The sequence below is a fragment of the Corvus kubaryi genome, unplaced genomic scaffold (assembly GCF_017639235.1).
Source record: "Corvus kubaryi isolate FWS band 111438036 unplaced genomic scaffold, C.kubaryi_AGA036_p1.0 37398, whole genome shotgun sequence".
Classification (NCBI taxonomy): Eukaryota; Metazoa; Chordata; class Aves; order Passeriformes; family Corvidae; genus Corvus; species Corvus kubaryi.
Window position 1 is genome coordinate 12,936,419 of NW_024581137.1, and position 27,286 is coordinate 12,963,704.

General features: G+C 36.1%; 1 protein-coding gene across 3 annotated transcripts in view; it reads right to left on the reverse strand.

Moving 5' to 3' along the window:
- Positions 1–27,286, reverse strand: part of BBS9 (Bardet-Biedl syndrome 9) — a 291,720-nt gene that overhangs the window by 109,762 nt on the left and 154,672 nt on the right. For 2 of the 3 annotated variants that reach the window (XM_042043378.1, XM_042043382.1), the window contains one exon: positions 9,802–9,912. The exons of the other annotated variant lie outside the window; for it this stretch is intronic. In XM_042043378.1, coding sequence (XP_041899312.1) covers positions 9,802–9,912 — 111 coding nt within the window. The remainder of the gene's footprint in view (positions 1–9,801; positions 9,913–27,286) is intronic. 3 annotated transcript variants of the gene reach the window in all.

Here is a 27,286-nt window from a genome sequence, read left to right on the forward strand (position 1 = left end):
GGGGAGAAAGGGGCGCAAGACACTAAAATTACTTCTAAAAGAAGATATTTTGGAAAATAACCTCTAACACCTCCACAATGTCATTTTTTTCCAGCAAACAGTTCCTAAAGATCTAGAGCTAATCTCCATTTGGTGGCCAATGTTGACAAGCTATAAAGTGAGTCTTGGCATTTTGTGTAACCTGGAAAAAAAGACATGGAAAACCATTTTAAAGGCTCATCCTGGACTTAACAAATAACTAATACTCATCTGATATATCAAACAATTACAAAAATATTAACTTTGGGGTTCTAAAAAAGGTAATAAAATGGTTTTAGGACAGAAGTAACCCTTACTAAGTATAATCTGACTGTTATATAAAACATAAGCCATACAATTCCAACTCCAAGTTTCTGCATCAGAAAAACTCCTCCTTGCAGTGCTTAATGAGTTTTTGGGATTTCCTGAAACTTGCAGTACTGGTTTTCAGCAGTAGAGGAGATCTTAAAGTGGAGTGCTCAGCTCTGTTTTGTGCTATTGAATGCCTCCCATTTAATTACCTCTTTTATGGTAATTGGATGGTAGAAGCTGAAAGTATCCGTCTGCCAACTGTGTTGTCCAGGCTATGAAAACCTGAGCAGGACTCAATATGCCTGGCAGGATCTTGTAGTGGTTTGGTCCAAAATACTCATTACTGTTTACCTTCTGTGAGATAAGAATTAGGAGAAATGCAAAACAGGAACCAAACTTGAAAGAATATAAAGAAGTTTATTAACAGACCTAAAAGAAGAAAAAAAAAAATCATACCACACCTTCAGAACACTTCTCCTCCCCCCACCTTTCTCCCTTCTCCCACTGACAATGTAAAAAGACAACCCTTGAGATGTTCAGTCTGTTTACCACTTCCATAATAACCTTGTTCAGTCCATTTAGGAAGAGGAGTCTCTCTCGTCCATGCTATGAAAGCATTATCACAATGAGACAGCCACCCGGGTTCTCTGCTCACATGTGAGTCCCTCCCCACGACTTGCAGCTTTTCCCACAACTGCTTTCGAGGGTCCACTCCTGAACTTCTGGGGTAAAATTTTAAGGTTGAGCCATTCAGAAATAAAAGTTCCCTTCACCCATCTCTGGGAGCATTTCATCTCTAGGAACTGAGGCCCTTCTCCTTCCCTTTGGGAGCAAAGGGTCTTCCTCATCTTCATCTTTAGGACTATCTCTGGGAGCATCTCTAGGAACTGAGGTTTTCTCCTTTTCCATGTGGAGCCAAAGTCCTCATCGCTTCCATCTCTCCCTGTCCAAACTTCTCATGAAATTACAGCTGTGTCAGCATCTGCCTATCTCAGCACAGGTGCTTTTGCTCACAAGTACAAGTTGAATGCTCCACCCCCCATGCCTTCATGAAATTACAACGGGATACTCTGATATATCATAGCTTTACAACAGAATTTCAGCTTTAATCATCTCCTCTTTCTTCTCCCTCAGGTTTTCAGCTCTTCACAGCACTAAAAGGGTTAATCTCACCTCGGCCTTGCAGCTGGAATGTTGCTTATCGATGTTGGTCACATGATCCTTTGCTGACATCGGTGCAGCTTCAGTTGAATCTTGGCCGAACTGGAGAGGGGGGAGAGCCGAGCCGCTCCAGCTGCCCACAGCAGGGCTGGGGGGGGTTCCATGGCTGGAACAGGGCCCATTGGCTCCAGGATGGCCGTGGCCCGGCCTGGCCTGGCCCGAGCAGGGTCTGGACCAGGCCCACTGGCCCCTGCATGGGGCCCGCAGCCACCTGTCCCAGCACAGAAACAAGACAGAGAGACTCTGCCTCCGAGTTTCCTATTCTTAAGTGTGGATCACAGAGGTGGTCACAAATTTAAGTGGCTTAAAAATTGTCCATATTCAAACTGGCCAGCTGATAGCTTCTGTCAAGTCACAGAGGAAGCTGTAAGCACCCCTTTGCAAGAACATCACTTTCCGGGACTATGCTTGCTAACCCATGACACATCTAAAATCTTCTTGGTTTGTAATGTTGAGCGGGCATTCAAATAATGCATTGATGAGTTTCTCTGTCCTTTTATTCTTTCTCTCTTTTTTTTTTTTTAATAATGACATCTCATTAGAAACCAGAATAGCATGAAATGTTTACAGTTCTCAAAGATTGACATGAACATATAGGAACCATTAATATCTAACACAAATAAACATTAAGAATCAACAGGAGAATGTAAACTTTATAGATAGTATTCTATAATGTCAATAAAGTAGCACAGATATCTGCGTACTATCTCACAAACCAATAAAGATCTGACAAAAGAAGTGAAGCCAGGAATAACGCACTAATCCAAAGGATGTATAAAATTCAAAGCTATCCATGTTCTGAGCAAAAATTATGATTTCCCAGTTAACCAAAAAACTAGGTACAAAGTTTTGTGTAGCAGAACTGGAGAGTCAGAAGTGCATTAGGTGGGAAAATAGATGTCTCGAGAAACAAGCTTTACCGAGTATTCAGTGAAAAGATTTCACCCAAGCTAAAGAAAACAGTACCCAGCAGTTCAAATCCATGAGAAAAAGTACAAAATGCTGGGCATATTTGCAGAGTGCACTTTAGATGGCAATACTTGATGCAATAGAGAAAATAATTGGTGTGAGGAAACAAAAGCAACACAAGAAGTCTTACATAAGAAAACACTCCTAAGAAAAATGGAGTATTAACCTCCATGACACAGATGAAAAGTAAGCAGCAGCAAATAACAGAAAAGTCAGGCTAGTTTCTTTCCTGCCCATCTTTACTGGCAGAAGACAAGTGCGTGAATGAATCCTAGTGACAGACAATCATCTACTTCTCTTAAGCTCATAGTTATGCAAGGAAACTGCCAAGGAAATATGAAAAACAACATTTAGTCACCAAAAAAAAAACCTTTCAAACTTCTCTTTTTTTTTTTATTCCTTCCACTGAGCTACAGTTATCTATTCATAATTCCTAAAACTGTGTTTAGATTTGATTCTTGGGTTTGTTCCATATTTACCATGCCCTCTCTTCTCAACTTATCTTTTATGTGTTCCTTATTTTCCATTATCCATCAGGATTTCTCATGTTCAGGTCTTGGTAAAAATAAGGAAAGGCTTTTTGAAAGATTCCCGAAAGCTTTGGATATGGTCATGAGTATGTTGTTATGCCTTGTATCACTCTTTATTGCTCCCTAACTGTAACAATAGCAACCTTGTGCTAATAATTTTAAGAGTACCTTTGAACTCTCTCTTCATTAAAAAACAAAACAAACCAAAATACTTTACACAAACAATTCTTTCTACTAAAGCCATCAAATTTGAAGGAAAAGGGTCAGGCTCTCTATAAGATGACTTTTTCTTTTCCTACCTCTTTTTTGTGATGTCACAGCAAACTCTGAGTCAACCCATGAATCAGAGTGTAAGGTAGCCCTCAGTTCTTTGTTACATTGACAGTCATGAAACAAAGCGGAATTAATCAGAGACTTTTTTTAACCTCTGAATGAAAACATTTTTTAAAACACTGTAACAACTGTTGGTATGGGGCAAACACAGAGACTGATCTCTTTACTCACTGTAGTTGGTAATACACCTTATAAACTTGCTGTGTTCTCATGTGCTATATTACATTTCAGAGGAGATGTATATACAAGCCCTGCTAAAAGAAACTGCGCTTCATCTGGTATTGGCTTAATGAAGGAATTCTCACATTAATCTCTTGAGCTGTACTGCTCTTTAAAAAAACAGACTCTGTGGAAAAGAAAACCTCCATAAATCTCTTCAACTCTCTCCAGAAAAATAGGCTTTTTGTAGCCCAGTGATTTTCTTTGCACCTTTTCTTGTGGAAACAATTAGCTTAGCAATTTTAAAGTATTAGGTAGGCCCAGCTGCAGGGTCCTGGTATCTTTCCTATTGCATAGCAATATCCATACAGAAAGAAGCAAGGTTCCAGTCTCATAATACCACAATACATCAGTGGGAAATACTTAAGTGAGTAACTAATGACGTTAGGTCTTGAAGGAACTTTCACTTACCTGAGGCCATCACAAGTTTCTGCATTTTTGACAGATTTGTTTCTAATTCAGGATTCTTTATTAGTCAATGACAAAATATTGCATTGCAACTCAATTGTCAAAATGCTTGAAACTGTACTCAAACTGTCAGTGGCACATTTACCCCTTCAGATGAGCCCCGTTAATTGGGCCTCCAATGATTTTTAAAAATAAGTCTGCTGTTCTCTACTTTTGCCAAGAGTGTAGTAACCAAACTTCAGACAGAAGTTCAGGTTCAAGACTGTAGCCATGAACAGCTGAAAAGGCTGTGTTGCCAACAGTACTGATTCATTCAGCTGATTGTTTAGAAAGTTCACCATGGGCATGAAATCCCCTTCCAGACAGTATGGACATTTTTTCAAAACTATCTTTAACCTAACTTAAACATTTCCCTTTTATTTAATCTCATGTACAATACAGTTAATATTACAATTTATTTCTGCCCTATTATACTGTCTAACCTGAAAAAGTGAATTGCTTTGCTATGTACATTGCAAATACTTTTGCTGTAATTGGCAAAAACATCAGCGTCCAAACGATTACTAGTGCAGCAAATTATGATAATTACAATAACAGTAGTAAGGCCACCTGCACCTTACTCATGCATGTTGAAAATGTAGGGCAGTTATTAGTCCAAGATATAAACGATAAATGCCTGAGAGAAAATAGAAATCTTTCACAGACCTGCTTTAGAGTTTTTACAGAATATTTAGGCACCCTTCAAAACAAATTCAAGGATATGCCTTTGTTCATATGTGTAGGCAAGAGGTAATATTAAGAACAGTACAGCACAAAAATAAAAACACTCAGTGGAGAGCTGGCAGCAATTTATATCCAAAAGCTCTTTACTATCTAACTCTTTGTACAAAGCCAAGTGCTTAAGAGTACTCCTTTCTAAAATGAAATACATGATACACTATCACAAAGTTTCATCTTATACTACATCACTTTTTGATGAGCTACTTAGCAGATGGCAGTTCCACAGAGTTGTGCATTCATAAGAAAAAAATAAGCATATGGCTACATTTAAATGTGTCACCAGGCAACTTAAAGGAAAATAGTTTCAATCCTGTTTATTAGCAAGTTTGTGAAATTAAACATCTTTCTGGATCTTCTTTGCTGGAACCATGGAATAGTTCCTAAAATTGTCTAGGCTACTAAGAACAGCAATCTTTGATTAGAAGGGTGAAGTTGAAAGATCCTCTTAAATGGCACCTACAACATCTACATGAGCATTGCTATTCAAAGCTGGAGAAAACGTAAATGCAGCTGTACAATGTCTGGGTGCAACTTTGGAGGGTGTTTTGAAAATCTGACTCAGAATGTCTTATTTTACTGGAGTTTATAGCTCAACTTCACAGTCATCTACGTATAGCCACTTGTCTATTTAATCAAAAATAATAAGCCAGATTCAAATTAAAGACAGTAAAAATATATTCCAATCATAAACAGATTATCATAAATTATAATAGATTATCATAAATCATAAATGCTGAGACAGTTTTTGGTCTTAGATGCTTTGACTATTAAACTATGGAAGTTTATTTACTTCACTAAATATAATCATACAGAAGATGAGAACTTCGAAATCTAATCTTTAAGTCATCTAAATATTTGCATGACAGCAACATACAAAGATTTTAACTAAAACAGTGGAAGCACAGTAGCAAATCCAAATGCTAAATCTTTTGTCTCATTAATAGCTTCTCAGAAATATTTGTGTTTAAACATAAATGTAAATATTGAGCCATACTGCTCTCTCAGGAAGAGACAATTACTCTGAATTATCATGGCAAAGTCAGGCAAACATTTCCCTTATATATTATAGATTTTTTTGGTTTGGTTTGGTTTTTGTTTAGATCTATCATTTACATGATAGGTTTACAGGATCTTAGGTGAAAAATTCTGCCAGGAAAATCAAGTCTTACAAGTTGTGAATATTCTAATACCTGCATGACATGACACTTGACAAATCTGACTCCTGGTGTATAAAAATCCTGAACAAGTAAGCAAATTAAAAAGTAATCAGCACAATTGTTTCACACACACACAAAAAAAAGATCAAAACAAAACCAACCAAAAAAACCAAGATACATATTTCAGCCCAATCATTCTTGTTTTCATACTAACTTTTCATCTGCTTTTTCATCAATTTAGTGAAGTTAGTCATGATTTACCAGCATAAAACTCTTTACTCATAAAAAACCAACCAGACCCTTTCTGTGTAAAATATTCACTTGGAATATTGTTGGAAAAAAATATTGGTTGGTCTCAGGAAATTTTCTTTCATAGTAAGTAGCATGTAGCACAGAGCATACAAGAAATTCAGAATACTTACTGTAAGGGCTATATCTCGATAAATGCATATGTTGTTATTACATCCTAAAGCTCACCACCAGCACAGTTTAATTGTTGTTTTAAGGTTGTTTCCCATATTCCTTACAGATTTCTCTAAAAAGCCCTCAGGTACGACAACTTCCTTATACATCTTTGTGGCAAACCATATTTTCAATTGATTTCACCAGAAATATTTTAGCACAAGTGAGGGCTTGAGAAGTGGAGCTCTGCAAATCTTTGTTGTTACCTTCTAGAACACATGAAAATTTCTCCATAAAATCAAACCACTCAAGCAGACTGCAACTCTAGTTAGAAATTCATAACTTGTAAAGAAGAAAATGGAAGACAGCAGGAAGAGTACACCAAAGAGAAAGGAACTCCACAGTACCTACGTAGAGTCTACAATCACTACATTTGTACTTGTGACTGCAGCAGAGGTCAGCATTGGTATTGTAGCTGTGAGCTCATGGAGAAAGTAAAGACATAACACGTGAACTCAACTTCAAATTACATTCAAACTGTCCACCAGGCTTGTGCAGTCCATGATGCAATATACGCTGCTCTGTCTAACCAAAACAGCAAGAACAAAATTAGCAGGGATTTATCATGCTAACATTATTCCTCCCAATGCAATGCACACAGACTGTGTCTTGAGGTGGCAAGCAGGAAGAATTATTTTCCATTCACTGGACAGCGAATGTTCAAGGGAGTATTTTGTACCCACTCAAAGCAAAAGCCTTCTAAAAGAAACTACTCCTACAAGAGCAGTAATGCCACTAGCTTCCAAACAGCATGAATGGGATCCCATTCTCTACTATGAAATCACAACATACTTGGATTAGAAAGAAATAAATAAGCGTCTCGGTTTGAGACAGATGATAGGGAATACAGTATCGTACAGACACGCCAGGACAATAAGTGAAACAACCCAGTGAGAACTGTTTCAGCAATTAAAAGACAACATCATAAAACTAGTAATTCCCCTTCCAAAGAGACTCCATGACTGGGCTAAAACCATTCATTCTGTCATTGCACAGACTTGTAGCATGACTACTAGATGTCATTTTCTGCTGCCCTAAGTCACTATTCCAAGTAAAGCCAAAAGTCTCACTCACATGCTTAGCAGCTGCCTGGAAAGTCTCAGTATAATACTTTGCATGAGATAATTAGCAAGTCTGTGACAGGATGATGGCCTACAGCACAGTTTCTCACAGAACAGTCTTCCAGGTCTCAGTGCCTCATTTCCCTCAGTTCTTTGCATAGCTCATACAACATATTATCATACAATCACAGAATATCCTGAGTTGGAAGTGGCCCACTAGGGTCATCAAACAACCAACTCTCAACTTATAATGAGAATCTATCTTGAACTCCATTAGGAAATGAAGGAAGATATATTAAGAAAAATTATTTTTACTCTACACTGTCGTTTTTTCTCTCTTATTTACTGCACATAGTTAAATTAAATGCAAACTCAAAAAAAAAAAAAAAAAAAAAAAAAAAACCACAACAGAAAATATTCTTTGAGAGCTCTTTGTAATCACCATGGTCTTGCTGCAGTCAGTGGTGCCTGAGCAAGAACTCAGTCCAAAAGTATCATGTACAGAAAAACACTGAAAGGCTGTGATTTCATGCCTACTGTTACCTTCAGGTTTAAGTAGCTCCCTTGGCTCTTACGCTTGTAGCAATTAGAATTTCCAGACAGCTCAGTGGCAGATATTCTAGGTGTTCTCTATATTGCAGCACTAACTGGCAGATGGCAGTCAATTCTTACCATGAATGAATTAAACTCACTCGTATAACACATGGCTGTAAACCTAGAGACTTTTTAAAAGCTTTCTAAGTTTTCATTCTGCCTTTTATAGTTACAAAGCAACAACAGCCAGCTATGTGACGTAAGTCTCAATTTTTATCATGGGCTAAGACTTACACTAGGATACGCAGGTCCCCATGCTGTTGTTTCTGGATCTCATGAATACATTTCTACACTTTTCCACTCATGCTAGCCTTGTCAGTAATAAGGTTATTTAAACATAACAGAACACTATCTACTGAAGAACAAATATGTGCTTGATCAGAAGACTGGAGCATCAGACAAAGAGAAATAACCTGCCATATGTTTGTGATTTATTAGTCTAGTTGCCTGAAGTTGGAATTTTATCAGGCTTGTATCCTACATCAGAGAGATGATACACTTTTCTATTACCAGGAGGGTACTTAATATATCCAGATGGCAAAGGTTAAACTATATTTATGTCAACGTTGACAGGCTCTCTTCTTCTAGTGACCTGAAGTCCATGAGGACCGCAAGTAATTAGCACTCTAGAAAAGTCAGAGCTTTAGGCCTTCAGGGGATTTTTCAGGTTGTTTTTGTAAGCAGGTACTAATTTTTGAGTTTTAAGTTACACTGTGGCATTATTATGCATTGCTGCATTAGATATCTTTCTTTCCTGCCCACTATTAAAAATTTGCTAATGTAAATTCTGCTATCTAAATTAACTATATATTCCAACTCCCTGCCTGTCTGTCCTACAGTTATCTGGGAAAAAAGCAGCTGAATGCTTTTTAAACACACAATTGGCTGAGTTTTGCAGATGGATAAGGATTTTCTATTTTTGAGTATTGTTGGTTGCAACCTCTAAGCTACTTTTCTTAACTTCAACGACCATCCGTAATGAACACTTCTGATTCACAAGCAACATTCAAATACACTTTATAATAAATATTACAGGACAAAATCAGACAAGGAGAGAGGGAAAAGAAGTGTGAAGGTACAACTTAGTAAGCAAAATGTGAAATTGCTATAGTCAAACCCTGAGAACTTACCAGACACTTTATTAAACTGCAAGGCAGTACTTTACAGTGCTGCTTTTAAAATATGTTAACACTATATCACAGTTCCCGGCAGCATGAAGTCTTTCCAGAAAATGTGTCATCACTGTATGCAGCATATTTTATAGCCAGTATAATTTCATTTTATTATATCCAATAATATTTTTCTGAAATTCTAGGAAGTCTCTCCACAAAAGATAAGTAATGACCATATTTTAATCAGCTGGCACAAAGTGTAACCACCATACCACAGGAAAAAAAACCACCTTTATTACACTAAAATGCCCTCAGTTTCATTTTGCCTCTGTAGAAGAGATCATGAACAGAACCTGTGAGAATCTCATTCAAGTATTATGTAGCACAAAACCTTTCAACTGTGTAGTTATTTAATTCCAAGACTGATCTTTACAGTTGAGCCATTCTTGACAGAATAAGCTGAATAAGCTCAGAATCCTACACATTGTACTATTGTAGCAAGAAAAGCTAGAAATTATGCCAACAAAGGCTGAAATACATGCCATTTGTTTCATGTGTCCACGAGCATTCTGAAAAGATGAGCTGTACACCTCTAAGTGAAATAACATAATTTTCCTTTTCTTACCAGGCTTGGATTTCTGCTTTGTGATCTGCCCGATACTGGAAAACATTGCTGTGGAGCCCGGTATAATGGTCCTTTCCTCTAAATCAGACTCTGGGATTGTAGCACAGCCACCTAGTTGAAAATGGAATACACTTAATGTGGTGTTTATGTAACAAAACAAAATTCATTGGTGCATAATTGAGGGAAAGAGGCGATAAATTAGCTGACAGGAACACATAAAACTGAAATAGTCTTTACTTTCCCTTCACAGAAACATTTGTTAAAGAAAACTATTACCATGGTTTAGAAGGCTGATTGTGCCTTAATGACTTCTCTCTGCTACTTATGTCATTTTGAAAAACGTTTGAATTAACTTAGACCACAGAATATGCAAAACTGGTTCCACATAAAACATGGAAAATAATGTGATTTGTGTTAAAGATCAGATTACTGGGAGCTATTTTTGTAATAAAGGAATTAAGTGTGAAAGAAATAACTTTACAAAATCAACAAACCTTATGAAGATTGTTAGCTTGCCACAGAGAATGACATGATGATTTTTTTTGGATGGGCTATTAAATGCAGTATTTTTATTAGTGTTAAAGATCTGGAAACACAGGGATACTTTCAGTGTCCAATAACGCACCTTACTCAAGTGATTATAGGATGTATGGTATAACATCTTAGTATTTTTCAACATTGCTTTATGAGCCGTTCACTAGACAACACAATCACTTACATCTTTTTCTTGAAATGTGTTTAAATGCCTATGTTTAAAATACAAAGAGAAATATAATCTACTATTTGTAGTAGTAATAGTAGTAGTAGCATCAGCTAAAGATAGCAGTAGTGTCTTGCAGTGGAATAGGTTGATGTAAATTTATTTCAGAACAGCTGTGGTCAGGACACTGGAGGATGCGTCACTATTCCACAGCAAAAAGACGGCCTTACAGCAAGTGCATTGCCAACAATACAGTACACAGCTGAGCTGCATCTTTTTCTCATAGCCCTCACAGGAACACCACTAGCAAGCAAACAAATCCATGTACTCATCTATTGTGCTCTGAAAGCACATGTTTATAAGCAGCACATCAACTCCCAATGGAGTGCACAGAATTTTTACCTTCATGTCAGTTGTTCTATTTTGAAAAGACATGTTCTGCTCCAGGCCCCATAAAAAGTGCATCAAATTTGCAGCAGCACAGGCTATTCTCCCTTTACAAACTAAATGAGTAAAACAGTTAAAAATAAGGTTGCACTCCTAAGTAGGAGAGTTGCATTTTCCCTGGCAGTTTCAGAAGCACTGGCAAACCATGTCCTGCAGAAATGTACCACCCTGACATTTAGCGAGGATAAAGCATGGCAGCTCTAGTGAACCCTGTGAAAACACTCAGTCCTACCAGATGAAGAACTAATACAGCATCTTTTGCTCCTAAGGAAGAGTAAAGACACAAGCTGCTTTATCCAAATAGACCCTCAGAGAAAGTGTAAGATGTATCACAGGATTTATGTTTGATTTACAGCAAGCAAATTTTGTCACTAAGAAAGGATGGTTATGAGTAAATGTGTCACTGTGCAGACCCACGACCCATGACAGCTTCAAATATTTAGGATACCTGCTATGAAAATAGGAGAGAAAACTGGAAATTAGAAAAATCTCTTCACGTTAAAATACCGTAACAGTAGCGTCATCTGACATGGAATTAAATATAAATATACCAATAGCCTAAATGAAAAAAAATATCTGTAAACCAATACCTCTGTTGCCATTTGAAAATTGTGACTAAAATGTAAATGACAAGATTTGAGGAAATGGAAATCAGTGCTTTAAAAGTCAATTTAGATATCTTTCATTCTTATTGTTCAGATAAAATATACACTCTTAAACGCTAACCTGTAAATACAGGATACAAAATTAAGGTTTCTTGTCCAAAAGAACTATTAAGAATGGCATCATACATTTTAATTTTATAACATTTTGTAACAGCATGAGCAAAAATTCACCAAGTCAATTAGTATCCATTGAATTTCTACATGCAAATAAAAGAACTTTTCTAACATTCATTTTAAAACCTGAAATTCAGTAACTTACATAGCCTTGAGGACTGACAGCCTTTGGTGCCAAAATATTTCATTAGTTATCAATGCTGACAATAACTGATTAAGAGCTGGAAAAGGTCTATTTGCCCTTAGCTGCAACATACTACTAGTTAAAAGGAAGCAGGACATCCTGATTTTTATTCTAATGTAAGAGATTTATTGAGATTTACCTGTCACGATACCATCAGAAGTTACTACAATTAAAAGAAAAATCAACTTCTTCCATAACTTTATTTTACTGAGAATAGTGAGGACTGAAATGTTACCAGTGACATACTATTTTACAAAAAAAGAAAATTTTGACAGAACGCACGGAGCAATACTATCAGCATCAATATTAAGAGTAGTAATAAAATGTTACTTGTGCAAGGGTGCCAATAACTGTTCCCTATGAACTGTTTTTAAATACTGTTTAATTCATAAAGGCATTCCATGTGCTAAAAGCACTGTTCTCAGCAGGGCAGGATTTCACTAGGATTCTTGAGACAATAATTACTTCAATAAGTGACCAGACAAGAAAGCAATATATGGTTATATTTTTACTCATTTTTGAGACAGTGAGGCTTACAGTAACAAAGTCTTTGTGCCCCCTCCTTTCTACCTTGCTCTTCTAATACTCGTATTACCTTCTAAATGAAGGAACTACTCAAATTTGCTAAACATGTCCCTTAACTTGTTCGGATGCATGGGGGGGGGAGCATGACTGCAGCCTCATCTACACATAACCTGCCTCAACACAAGCAGTACCCACTTCTTCCAATGACACTAACAGGAAATTCCATTTTCTTGCTCCAATCAGCACAGATACATATCCTCAAGATAACAATGGATACCCTTGACAACATGCTATGATTTCCCACAGGAAGAAAGGTGCGGAGACCACACTAAGGCTATTGTCACACGGAAAGAAGGGAAACATTCAAAGCAAATTGCAGATTCTCACTAGACTGGAAAGGAAACTGGATAAGGCACAAATACACACTACTGAATACAATATTTAAACCATGGTAGACCAGGATTTTGTGATTCAAAAACATTTTACAATTCAGAAGGACAGCTATCTGGAGAAAAAAAGAAAAAAAAAAGAAAAGAAAAAGACCTTTTCTGCTACAACTACAAGCTTTTTCATTTCATACTTCAAAAGTTCTACTGATGGTGTATATTCTGACTTCTATGGTGAGAACCTCTTTAAGTTAAAAGAACTCTGAATTTTTCTATATCTCTATATACATTTCAATAAGTATTCACTGAACATCTGTTTTAGCAAGCATTTTCAGTTTTTATGAAATCCTAAAAGAAATCACAGCAACAAAATAATTCGTATTCATTCACAATTAAATGAATGGTATAGATCTGAAAAGTGAGATATTTAAGGAAAAAGGGGGGAAAGAGAAGGAATAGTAGTACATAAATCTACACACTGGAAATGATCCAAGCTGAGAAGTCCTCCAGATGTCAGTCTGTAAACAGTGCTTCATAAAATGAATTTCCCCATTAATTGTTGGCAGGAATAACATCTAGAATATGTTATTACATCTGACCCACTCTTTCCCCCTTTTCTGCATAGCTAGATTCTTGTCTGGCATCACAGATCTTTTATCAGTTGTGATAAATCCAAGAAAGCAAGCTTTTGTCAGCAAAACTGTTTGATAGGGTACAACATGCATAAAATTACACTCAAGTTAATTGTGAACTTTGTTCACCAAAGGAAATGAGACTTCTCTTGCTTATTTTCACTACATCTGTTTTTGTAACACTTTTGGTTCTTCAGTTGGAAAAAGATACCCACACCCAAAGGAAACATAAACACATAACACATATTGAACAAAAATTAAGTACTGACAGTTTTCCTACGGGTTCCTATCACCATGCTTTTACACATTTTAATACGCCTTTAAAAGTTGAAAAACAGGAAAACAAAAGTGGTATACATCAGAAAAAATGAAAAGGCACTTTGAGGTAAAGGGTATTTGAGTTTCCTTTTTCTCTTCCACTCAATCACAACCGAAACTATGCATAAAGTTTCCATTTTCCTCTGAAATTAACTCTTACAAGAGTCCACAGAAAGAAGAAAAAAAGCTTCCTGAGCAGTCTTTGGCAGCAAGATAGTCAAAATGTGAGCAGGAAGCTCTGTAAACAGCAGGTTTTGCATCCATCTGTAAACCATTATAAAACGGAGATAATCTAAACAGTAAAATTATTTCGTAGAGATTCCAAAAAGCTGTACCCAAAACCATGTTCACTTGGGTTTTCTGTTCTGTCGACAATTTTAGGAAAGTGTACACCGAAAACGCAGTCTAATGCTTTAGAGGTTATTCTCTCTAAAAGAGTTAATCAATTACCTGTACTGATTCTGCTAGCTATATTTATTCAAGTCCTGTAAATTTTATTAGGATCTGCCCATCAGAAGGTAGCTTGCCTGTTGAAATAAACACTGTGTGCAGGTTGTGAAGATAGGTAATGTTATTGCTGCTTTTTAAATGGAAGATAAAACAACAAAATCTATAGAAGAAAACAATACATATTTGAGTGTATGATGAGATCTAGGGAGCATTAATTCACATACCAGCCCTGGATTAGAGTCTATCATTTGAATAGATATGATAAGAAGGCAAACACATTTCCATTGCAGAGTTTGAGGAGAAAGAGGGAAAATTATGAGGAAGGGAAAAAGTAAGGGAGAGAAATAGGGAGAAAGAGAGAGCAGGGGGACCGAGACAGAAAGGAAGATGGTGGGGGGGAGGGGAGGGCGAGGCAGAGAAAAAGGATTTTTTTTTTTTCTCCTAAATGGGTGGCTGATAACAAACACTGTTACAATTCACAGCAGCAAACAGTCCAGGTTTAGTTCAAATATTCACTTGCAAAATATAGAGTCATTAAATAATCAGCTATAGATTTCAGAACGTATCACTTAAGTCTAACAGTAGCTACAATCCTGCAGTCACACAATTCCATTGTTGTCTGTCTGCTTTGACACAACCAAATTCAACGAAATGATGGAAAATATTTCTGTATTACATTCCAGTAGAATAATAAATTAGAGGAAAAAATTATACCAACAGAAAATGTAGTCCAAGGTCATAGAAAATCACCAAAACATATTTTCAATGGGAGCACACAGAGACTCACTAGACTGTTGTTCTGATTTACTCATTTTACTGAAATGTTTCTTAACAAAACTTCCAGTTCTTAAATTCCATAGCTTTTTTCCTTTAATAAGTTGTCACTATTTGCACAGAGAGCTATGCAGAGATAATTCACACCAATTGTGTGGCTTCTGTTTGAGCTTGTAGACAATTCAAGTATTTTGAACATGTCTGAGTTCATAAAACCTTGACTTACAAAGTTCAGGCTACTTTGGCAGCAGAAGCTCTTTATGGGAGCAACTATGGTGTTTAAACTGTCAAATAGTCTTGGCCATTCTTCCAGGATGAGGTTCAGTGCATGTGGTATGCAAGTCATACGAATGGCATTGGGAAACACATTGCTAAGAGCAGATCCAACAGCTGTTTTCATTAAAGACACATTATTGGACATTCGGCCAAGAACATAAGATCAAAATTCAGTAGTACCCTTACTAACTCAGGACTGAGAATGCCAGAACAGCAAACTACACAAATGCCACCCAAGATCTACCAAAGGCACTTGTTACACGCCGTGAACAAAGGATGAACGATGACAGTTGCGCTTCAACCACAAGTGAACTGCTCCTTCCAACCACCTATTCACCTGATGAGCACAGACTGGCTGAAAAACATGCTCTGTGTTCTGGTATGTGTTGGGAGAGGCAACTTACTGAATTCTGTAGTGCTTGGCAGATTTCCATCTGCTTTTATGTAACAGAAAAGAAAAATCAGCTTACAAATGGAATTTTTCAAGGGGAATTTCAACTCTTGACAAACAACATAACCATAAAAATCACTATCTTCAGAGTACACTGCCTCACAAAACACCCAGTGGTTTTTGTTGACTGGGTCTCACATCCTCTTCGCCATACTCAGTATATCACTAAGTATAGCTTTTGTTTATCTTAATTAGACATTAATTTCTTTCAAAATGCTTAAATACTGCAGTAGAAGATACAGAATATACTGTCATCAACCTATTTTCAGAACAACATTCTCTATTCAGTAACAAAGTAATTTCATGCTACCCTTTTGTGGAGCAAGAATATGCAAGCCTTTTGTTTTGGTTTACACAGATAAATTTCTCTCATGCACATAAATATACACATATATGTATTAGGATATATGCACATATGAAACACAAAGAATTTTACACAAAATAATTTTTTTTAGTAAGACTTTTTTTGACTCTCTAGAGCTTGCATTTGTCGCATTGTTTTGGTAATACACAGTTGTAAGAAGACTACCAGACCTTTAGACTTTTACACTAATTTACATCAAAAACTTAAATAGGTAACGCTCCCTAAAACATACACTTTCCTGATTATTTTTTCTAAAAGCATATTCAAATTAATTTCCATTGTCACATCTGGTTTCTATCTGCCAATAGAGAGCACCTCAAAGACAGTGTTTGGAGAAGCTGGGATCTCTGGAGCATGCTTGTCAAAAAAACTTTCTCAATATTGTCTTCATGTAGTCTCTAACCTTTCTTCAGCATACAGTGAAAGTAAACAGAATAAAACTGACTTTTATAATCTTGATAACAAACCATCCTAGTATCCCTCATTCTAAAAAATTTAGAGAAATATTTTGCTTCCATTCCCATTTAAAACACTTGCACTTCCTGGAGCACAATATGAAACTTTCTTCCAATTGAAGACACAAGCATGCATCGTCACATATATAGACAGTATATGCTTGTATGTATGTGTATACACAAATTTTGGACTTACTAGGGAAGGAAGAGCAAGTCCTCATTCCCTGCACTTAGAAGTTGAAGAGACAGTAAATGCTTGTGGCATAGTTTGCAGTGCTGTAACCTATGACTTACAAAAGTGTTCCATCACACAACCATAGTGCAAAGACTGTCAAAGTGAGTAGTCTTTGACTGATTCAGGGGAACAAATAACTGTTTACCTTCAGGGAGTTTACACTATTTTGGCCTAAGCAAAACAACAGGAGGAAGCTAAAAAGTGCAGGTTAGTGAAAATGGGATTTTTATCTTAGCCGTGAACAAGAAATAAAAGATAATGTAATTTGTTGCATGAGGCCTTGTTATGCTGGGTATTTTGGATGCTTGAGACAGCCTTGATAGAACAGTAGTATGATAGAAACAGTTGATGAAAGATCTATGCCTAATCCAGATGAGCAACTGAGTGAAATCAAAGAAAAAGCATTTGAGATGTAACCTAATGCATGATTTTGGGCTAGAGAATAAGACCTACTGACATCAGATGTAATATCAAATACACTGTGGATAACAGAAGATAGTGGACTAGTAACTGGGATTAAAATGTAGGTACTGAAGAATGTATGTTGCTCAGAAAAACAACATTAAATTGGTAAAGTAATACTTCATAGCACTATTGTGATGGGCCACTGAAAGAGAAGTATACAGAATTGGTCACTTTGGAAAACTACTGTAAAGTAATTTAATACACAAAATGTCAAATTTTAGCTACAGAACACAAATATCTGATTTCAACAGCAATTGCAGTTGTGTTAATATTATGATAGTTGGAAATGAGGGTATTATGGAAATGAAAGATATGAAATCCACAGAAATAATCACAGGTTGACAGAAGAAAAAGGTTCCAGTGTGATGACTAGTAAAATTTTGAAATCCACCTGACAATTTTTCATGTTAGGATCAAGAAAGGAGTAACACTATTGAACAAGACACTGGTAAGACATCTAGAACACTGAGTTCAATTCCTGTTACCATGTTCATGAGAGGTTAAATAAACCTGGAAAAGTTCAGATGAAGATTACTAAGATCATATAGAAATCGCATACCTTATTGACACTTGAACAGATGACCAGTCTTGCTAAGCTAAGACTAATAAAAATGGAACAGACTGATCTTTATCAACAATGCAATTAGGCCAGAAACCCTTCGTGTTCGACAAAATAAAAGACACTCTTAGAAAAGGATTAATTAATTTTTACTGGAAGCTAGGTTTCTGACTACCAAAAGAGCAAGGGCTTTGAATCACTCCTGAACAGAAACCACGGAGGTAAATAATTCTGTTTATGAATGGGACTAAATTACCTTATTCTAACACAGAGATGGAGTTTCTGAACAAGGGGTTTCTTTTCTTCCTTCCCCTCCAAATAGAAAATATAGGTAATAGAGGTCAAAACAGATACAGATGTATCGATTAGTATTCGATACCCAATTATCTGTTATCTAATTATGAATAGTTATCCAATCTAAGAACATAAATAAATTACTATTTAAAAAAAAGTAATTAAAAGTGAACATGAGATCACAAAAAAAATACACTACATGGCTAATTTAACTGGCTACAGGAAGTAACCATCAGATCACAACGGAAATAAAAATTATAAAGATCCTGGGAGCAAATATCATTGGAAATACTTCATTTAAAAAGAAGCCATGATATTGTACATGCTTAAAAACTCTGGTTCTGACAATTCTGATTCTCAATAATATTTGGAAAACAAGCTTAGTAAATTTACATTTGGAGAGACAAAATATAAAATGCTAAGTGCTGAAATTTCACACAAGTAATCTGGCATTGTATTTTTAAGAGGATAATGAACTAGCTTCCTGCATCTCCTGATAATACTTAGAAATATGTAGATCAAAGAATGAAATAAACATGGATAAAAGCATCGTCTTTTAATGTTATTGAAATAAACCTAGTAAACATCTATCTGGTGGATTTAGAAGACAAACTGTATAGAGACGGTTTGGGTGCGAAGAGCTTAGGAAATCAAAGCATTCATAAGAAAATTCTCTTTTTTAATAACACTGAAGTTCCTTTCCACAATTGAAAAGCAACCTTTGCTGAAAATTCTTTCTTTTCTGCTAGTTATATCAAAGATATAATTATTTTCATGTATTGGAAATTTCTACTTTCTCAGTTGTACCCAAATATTAGATTTGTCCCTAGTATGTAGAACATGTAAATAATATTGTTTAGTCATTAATATGTTGTTTTTACTTAATAGTCAACTATGATTTTTATTAATTGCACTGGGAGCTAAGAATCAATCAAATTATACCAACTTATCTTTGCTCCAATACTGCAAAAAACCCCATACATTACTTATATTTACTTTATTTTCACTAGCATTTAATACTTCATTTGCTATATACTCCACTGACCAAATAAATCCAAGTGTGATCTTTTGTTAGCTCAACCTTCTACAGCATTAAAATCTCTGGGATTGACTTTAAGAGGAATCCAGAAAAAGCAACTTTGGCTCCATTAAGTATCATAATACCATTACATTAATTTAGTTTATTTGGAGGAAATGAGCACAAAACTGTACATAATAGTTTAAAATTGCATCTTATCCTATAGACAGAATTTTTTTCCTCTGTTTACAGAACTTCCTATTCAGCAAATTTTACTCTTCAAGCTGCACAGAATTTCATCCTTTCACGACTACTACACCTATACCTGTGTAAATCATGCAATTTTACTAAAGTTAACACCATTCAAATGTTATGAAAATGATACAACTGAAGGATAAAAAATTTTGCACATATAAACTTTTTGTATCATATCTCTGGCAAGCATTTTAAGTAGTAGCCAGGAGATTGATGCGCTTCATGTGATAGACCCTAAATAGAATCGATTTTACAAAATTGCAAAGTATCTTTTGATCAAACACAAGGTATCTGAAGATCTGAAAAACCATGCTTCCAAAAATGTCTAACTAAATCCTAAATGTCTGCCTAAAATCCTGGCACTGAAATTTTCAGGCAGGGGGAAGAGATTCAATTTGGCTAATGTCATAAAATGAATTACATCCACTAGAAGATAATGAATAGTTAGGGAGAACTCTGTTCAAATCCAGCTGCTTTTTTTTTTCTAAAAAGCAAGGTCTGTTTTTACAATAAAAATGCTATGTCTGAAACAAAGTGGCTTTTTATATGAGCAGGCACCGGATTAACTGTTCTGTTTCATTTTATTTAAAAGCTGAAATTGCTGCTACTGTCTAAGATAATAAACAAAGTAAGTGACAGAGCAAGTGATGCTCTCGGTCTGCTACTTTTATGCCTTATGCTTATTTAATTCTCTCAATCAACTCTCTAGTTTTTAAGTATCGTCTTTTAGTTTGACCAGGACAAGGGCCTACTCATTTTTTAAAAATGCTATATTTCTAAATGTGATTGGATACCCTGAAATCTGCTAAAGTAAAAAGTGAAAATTGTATGCAAAGGGCAGTCCCTACTTCCCTTCCCCTCCAAATCACATTTTTCTTTGTTTTGTACAACATCAGTACATGCAAAAGAAAGTCTATTTCAACTTAAACATACATTTTGTAATGCTTATTTTAAATAAAAAATAATTTAGAAATGTCTACCTCATCTTCAAGGAAACCATACGAAGCAAGATAAAGACTAAATTATCAAACATGCTATTCAAAATACGACTAAAAGTATTGGACAAATAATATGAAACTGGAGAGATCTTATGGCTTGCTTTGCCCAATCACACCAATCAAGAAAAAAAGAGAGGAAACAAGTTTAGAGGTCCTGCCAGGAGCCTGCTCCAGGCCAGACTGTCCATGGGGTCCCAGCCTCCTTTGGGCACATCCACCTCCATGGGCTGCAGGTGGATCTCTGCTCCACCATCTGCTTTCACGGGCTGCAGGGGTAATCTCTGCTCCTATACCAGGAGTAGCTTCACCACCTCCTTCTCCACTGACCTTCGCATCTGCACAGCTGATTTTCCTCACACATTCTCACTCCTCTCTCCAGCTGCAGTTTAACAGACTTTTTCCCCCTTCTCAAATACATTATCCCAGAGGTGCTGCCACCATCCCTGATGGGCTGGGTCTTGGCCAGAGGTGGGTCTGTCCTGGAGCTGGCAGGCATTGACTCTGTTGGACATGGGGAAAGCTTCTGGCAGCCTTTCAGAGAAGCCATCCCTGCAGCCCCCTGCTACCAAAACCCAGCCATACAATACTCAATATACCATGTTACAGAACTAGACCAAAAGAACATACTAGTATCCCTTTTCCTAGGCTATAAACACTACTTGGTTTGGAAATTTAAATATTATTTGAAATTGGTTTTTATTGTCTAAAGCCATTCTCAAACAAAGGTAGGATTTTGCAAACATTGATATGCTTTAAATTATTTGGTGGACTTTATGAAGCCACTGATTAAAACAACACCATGCCTGCTGCTTCTCCTATACTTCAGCAATGTCACTTTACCAGTTCTTTTTACAGTCCACCTCTTCTTTCTTTAAACCATCTTGCCACAGCACTGACTTACTAGCTATACTTTCTCTATTTGCACATTACTTGAAAGAAACTAACTAGTCCAAATACCTGTATCTGAGTGGCAAACCAAAGATCATCACTGTAGCTTGTTGACATCACACCTACGATATGTGATATCAAATTCTTTTGACAGTTCATTAACAGCATGAGCAATCTCTTAGTGCCCACAACTGTGGGCTATCTAAAGTTATCTAAATATTTTAGTCAAATTTACTACAAACACTAATATCAAATATTGTCCTCTTCATCTCATTAGACAGAAGATATGGAAAAACAATTACATCATTTTGACTGATGGGTTGGGGATTTTTTGGACTTGATATCAACTTTTACTCCAACAGCACCAAAATTCCGCCTGACCTTGGTAAGATCTGACTCCTTCATTAAAAACAGTAAATTGATGGGGGACAAATTCTATAAAAAAAAACAACACCCACCAAAAATGCCACAAACCACCACTATGTAAACATCATGCTACTTAATTTCCTTCCATTAAAAGTCTGTGTTCATATAAAGAATTTGTTGTATAGCCAAGCTCACTGAATGTCTGTGGCATTATGATTCTCTTCAAGTAACCTTCTCTCAAGATTGCTGAAACACACTAGGTTGTCTTGGCTCCCCTCCATAAAATAAGCTTAATGACTTCAAACACAGAATAAACAAAGGCCAAGGATACATTTCATTGGTAAAAAAGTGTTTTCTGTCCCTTTGCTTTAATTTGGTCATGTCTACAATAACAAGTGAAGCAGAGCAATAGTAGCCTGTCTTGAGAGTCTAAGACTTCTTCACTTGAAGATTCAGTGTCCTATCTGATCATGTTCCAAAGTCTTTTTAACTCTGTTCTTTTCTGAAACTTCAAGTTTCGATCGTAACTTCATATTCAACAAGCAGTTCCCTACAGGCCAATGTACTTTCTTCCTCATTGAAAATTTATTAAATCAGACCAGTATCTAGAACACAACACATTCCTCAACATTCTGAGTATATGAAAACAAATTAGAGGTTTTCAAAGCCTTGAGAAAGATTATTTTAATTAATTTTAACAGATGAACTCAGGAATAACTTCAAATAAAAGATAAAGTGATTATATTATTTTTATGAAGCACTACAACATTTACATTAAAACACACTTTGTTCATATATAGAAAAATTGTTAGAAATGCTAAAAAAGAAACTTCATTGGCTAAATATAGATTTTCCCTTTCCAAATGACCCAGAACTAAAAGAGAAATTGGAAAAGACATTGTCTAGATAATGATTTACCTAAATAGAGTTACTGAAATCCAGCTCCAGTTTCCGTTCTGTAGCCAAACAGCCTGCAGGTATAATATCTTCAGCTGGCACCAGGCTTAATGCTTTTTTATTGATCTGCCCATGGCTTAAGTGCACACATAGGATATGGATTGTTAAACAATTCTTGTTATCTATCACTGATTATGGAAATATAATACATCTTGCAGCAGCATCTGCACTTTCTCTAACATGAAATGCTACTTAAAGTAAACTGTCCATTTTATCCCATGGACTCTCTAACACCTGTGGGGGTTTTTGTGCACCAGCTAAATGGTTGAATTTGTTAAGTACCAATTACACAAAAAGCCCTCTCTGTTACAGCCCATGGTACAAGTGATAACATATCATTAGATTCCTTCTATTTGAATTGCAACAAATGCAATGTATAATTATAACTAAAAGTAATAAAGTACATTCTGATTCTTTGTATTTCTTCTCTTCCCCAATTGATCCTTAGCTTCTTCTCATTTGAAGATTTCAATAAATTTGTGGGATTTGCTCAAGTCAGTCTTTGCAAAGGGTTTGGGACAGCTATTAATACTACATACTGTTTCCTATTTGGTGCTCAGTAGGAATTAATAAAAATAAATGAATGCAATTTTCATATTTTCTTTATACTTTTGTCTCTGTACTTGTCACAAAGACAAGAGTATAGCACTGCCATCATGGCATCTAAGTTACAGGGAAAAATGAGGCTTCTGCAGTCCTCTAGTTTCGTTCCTCCCAAAATGGAATTCCATATTTGTGTTTTCCTTTCTATTAACTTCAAATTTGCAGTAAGCTAGAAAACACCTTCCTTTTGTCCAAACACTGATAAAAGATGTCCCTGCTGTGAATTCCAGACTCTGAAGATACTTTTAAAAGAAGTCTACTTCAGGGTTCACTCTTATCCATTCCGCTAAGTCAGGTTACCAACCACTACATGAATGTGAGTAGAACAGTAACAGAGAACTGTCAAGTAAACAAGAAATCCTGACTAAATTAAGTCAATGGCAAAACTCCCAGTGACTTCAATGGGGCCAGGATTCCACCCTTATCTTGTTGATCGAAGCAATTATTTCACTGTTCAGAAAGACCAGACTGCTGCACCTGCCAAGAATTTCTTAAAGCAGCCTACCATGGTGAGTCTTACTTATATATACCTCTATAAATATTCCTTTTTCCTTCTACTAAGATAAACTCTTGAACTGACAAAAATACAGCATCAGAAACAGCATCCACAACAAAGATCTTTCCTTCATATTAACAAATGTGCCAGACGTAACAAAGCTCTCACTTTACCACTGGTCTGCAAATGAATTATTATCACTCCCTCAACACCTCTTCCCAACCACAGATGGTCATGCCTGCTGAAGTCGCATACCTGCATTAAATAAGAATTATTTGACCCAACAAACAAAGTGCTTTCTTGGTTTGGCAATGCTGTATTACAAAAAAAGCTTCCTATTTTACAGTGATTCACAAAGCACACACTGGAAAGAATATCTTCTATATACCATGGACCCAAATTCAGAGTAGATTAACTGTGAATAGTATAACTGAACACCTCTTCTATTTCATCACAGGGTTTACAATATACACTGTAACTACACTAACCAAAATTATATCATGTATATGCAATTCAATAGCCAGAGATAATCAACTTACCCACATGAGAATCAATTTCACACTAAGCAAGAAGAAAACTGTTTTTAATGTGTTGCAAAAACAACCAAAAACAAGGCTCTTTTTGACATAGATACCAGTATTTTTTATTTGGAAATATTTGAGAAATCTGTTGTAAAATTGTACAACAAGCATTTTTCCCTTGATAACTAATTAAATGAAATAACCAAGTACAACTGCTTCATTTTTTCTCCTCAGACTGGGAAATTATTGCAAAGTATTAATTCTGCCAATACAGTTTCTTTGTAGGGAAACATGGCAGTTGTTTACTGCCAAAGGCATCACAAGAACTTGTCTTACTCTCAGAAGGACTTTTAATCACAGGAGCATAAGAAAATCCTGTCTGTAACACGTTGTATGAACCTTGCCAGATCTTAACCTCTAACTACTTCATCATAGCTGGCTGCAGTCTATTTTACATTACTCCATAGAATCTCCTCCATTGCAACACTTTCTGATAGAATGTAAACAGACCCAGGATATCTAACGTAATTTATTGCACTAACTTTAATCTCCCATGTAACTTCTGTCATATTGTTCCCTGCTTTATTAACGACCTGATTTAAATGAGAATGTCAGTTCATAACTTCATTTAAGCATCTCTGAGCAGCAACCTAATACCCCTAATGACTACTCTGGTTACAAGAAACCTGCTCCATTTTAGAGAAAATAAAACCCAACTAATTCATATCTATTTAAATAGATTTTAAGATTGGAAAGTCTGATCATTCAGCAAGGCTTTACCCCGAAATATCCTTCACAAATTCCTATATGTAATTCAAGCACCCATTTATTTCTAAGCTACTTTCAAGAATGTCACCAGCAATTATTTTTACTTAAAAACCCCTCAGTTTTGACTGAAAAGTTTATTTGAAAAAAGTGCTAGAAGAAACACATGCTTATCAGTATTCTGATATAGTTTTAAGATAAACACAAAAGATTTCTCAGTGCAGCTATAAAATTTAATAAAGTTCAGTACCACATAACTTACATTAAAAAGGTTGTTCATAATATTTATTACCTCCAGTTGCACTATTTCTGTTCACCCATCCCTTTGAATTGAGGCATCCTTCATCATCCGTATACATCAGACCTTCTCTTTGATCTCTAATGGTAAATTTAAAGGCTGAGTAAATGTCCTTTGAAACACAGAGTGTGGCACAGCTGTTTATTGTTACATAGAAGACAGCAAGTCATTAAAATTGAAACTCAATTAAAACAGTGGAACATCCCCCTAATCATTTCCCAACTTTGAAGTAATACCCTTTTTGGTGATATCTCTAATTTACAGTTAACTAGTTTTCTTAAAGAGGAATAAGTCAAGCTTTGGTTAGGGTCAGAATTAATGAAGTACATCTTTCATCAAAAGACAGCGAGCTCCTGGCACTGCACCCTGCTGTGGTATTTGCACTTATAACAGGCAGCAAACACCCACCAGATATGCAGCCTACCATGATAATCGCATGAAACTCATCAAGCCTGCGGTTTTTACCAGTTTGCTGAAGGTTTTTACAATCCTAAAAAAAGTGCTTCAGCATTATGTAGCTAACTACACATTACTTTTTTATTAGTTCTTTAGCAATATTCTAATTAGTAGAGGGTGAGCTAAATTTTTGCCTCCAAGTGCAACTGAATCAAAACAAAACCTTAAGGATTCGAGTTTATGTGATTTTTTGGTTTTGCATGCCCTCTTATAACCAGTCTTTCTGTTTCAGCCAGGACACAATTAGGAAGAAAAGAATGATTTTTTTAAAAAAATTTAAATCTGCCAGAGTCATGAAGCACCTCATATGTTTGATTTGATTACATTTTCCAGCTCAAAGTTTTAGGGATGGGTGAGTCCAAATAAGCACAGGGGCAAGGGAAACTTGTATTTATGGACCTTCGCTTACCATGTGAACATTAGCAGAACCATTGATACCCGGCTCATGAGTAGACTTACAGCTGACTGCTCACAAAAAAATCAACAGTCATAAACATGCTCTCAGTCTTTAAAAATTCAGAAAAAAAAATCTGCAAGCTCAATACTGATGATACACAGCTTTGAACAATGTCAGGCATTCAAATTCAGGAAGAAATTGCCCTTTTTCTCCCTAAGAAAAATCTGTAAAACCATTGGGGTGCAATTCACAATGTAGCTACTGAGGAACATTACTGCAGCCTGATTGGCATCCAATATGTGCTAGAGGTGATCACTCAAAAAGACAAAAAACTCGAAGTGACATTGAGAGAGATTCTATACCTCACTAACTGTCATCCACAACCCAAGATGCTACCTTAAAATGCCACTATTCTAATCTTAGGCTGATATGCAAGGGTATGAGCGATGCTTGCCGAGGCACTGGCTGTGTCCCACAGTCTCTAAAACCCAGCATGTCCAACCATATCTACCTCCAAGTCTGGGATCCAACCACCCAGAGGCAGTGAAAACTGCCCTACATCGCCAGATGGATCTGGCTGCGTAATATGTTCCCTGAAGTTCAAGAGCTCTCTCTCAAATTAGTGCAGTTAACCTCAGGGAATAATTCTTTAATTGAAGTGTAGTTTTCCACTGCAGAAAAGAAAAAGAAAAAAAAAGCCAAAACCAAAAAACTAAAAACAAAAAGAGAAATCATTTATTAGTACAGACATCCCCGACTCTCTGAAACTCATAACTCAAGAAAATCTTAGCTAAAGTTATAATAAAACTGCAGTTCAAAGCTTTGTTATCATGTAGTTATGCATTTTAAAAACAATCTTCTAGTACAGAGTTTGTCATGCTTAGACTAAGACCCAAGGCAATTTCAGCTTCAAATGTTAAAGCCACTCTTTTACCTAAAGTTATAAGACCTTTAAAACTACTTTTTTCTGTTTCAAAAAAGCACTGGGAACTTTCCTGTATGCAACTCAAAACCAGCTGTACTTTGCAAGTAAAAACTTTCCAAGTGCCTGGCTCTCTGCAGATTTTTGGCAAATCTGTTTGAAAAATTGAAAAGTGGGAGCCTGAGCCAAAGCTTACTGAAGTCTATGGAAAAACTCCCACAGATTTCATCAGGATTTGGATTAGGCTCTGA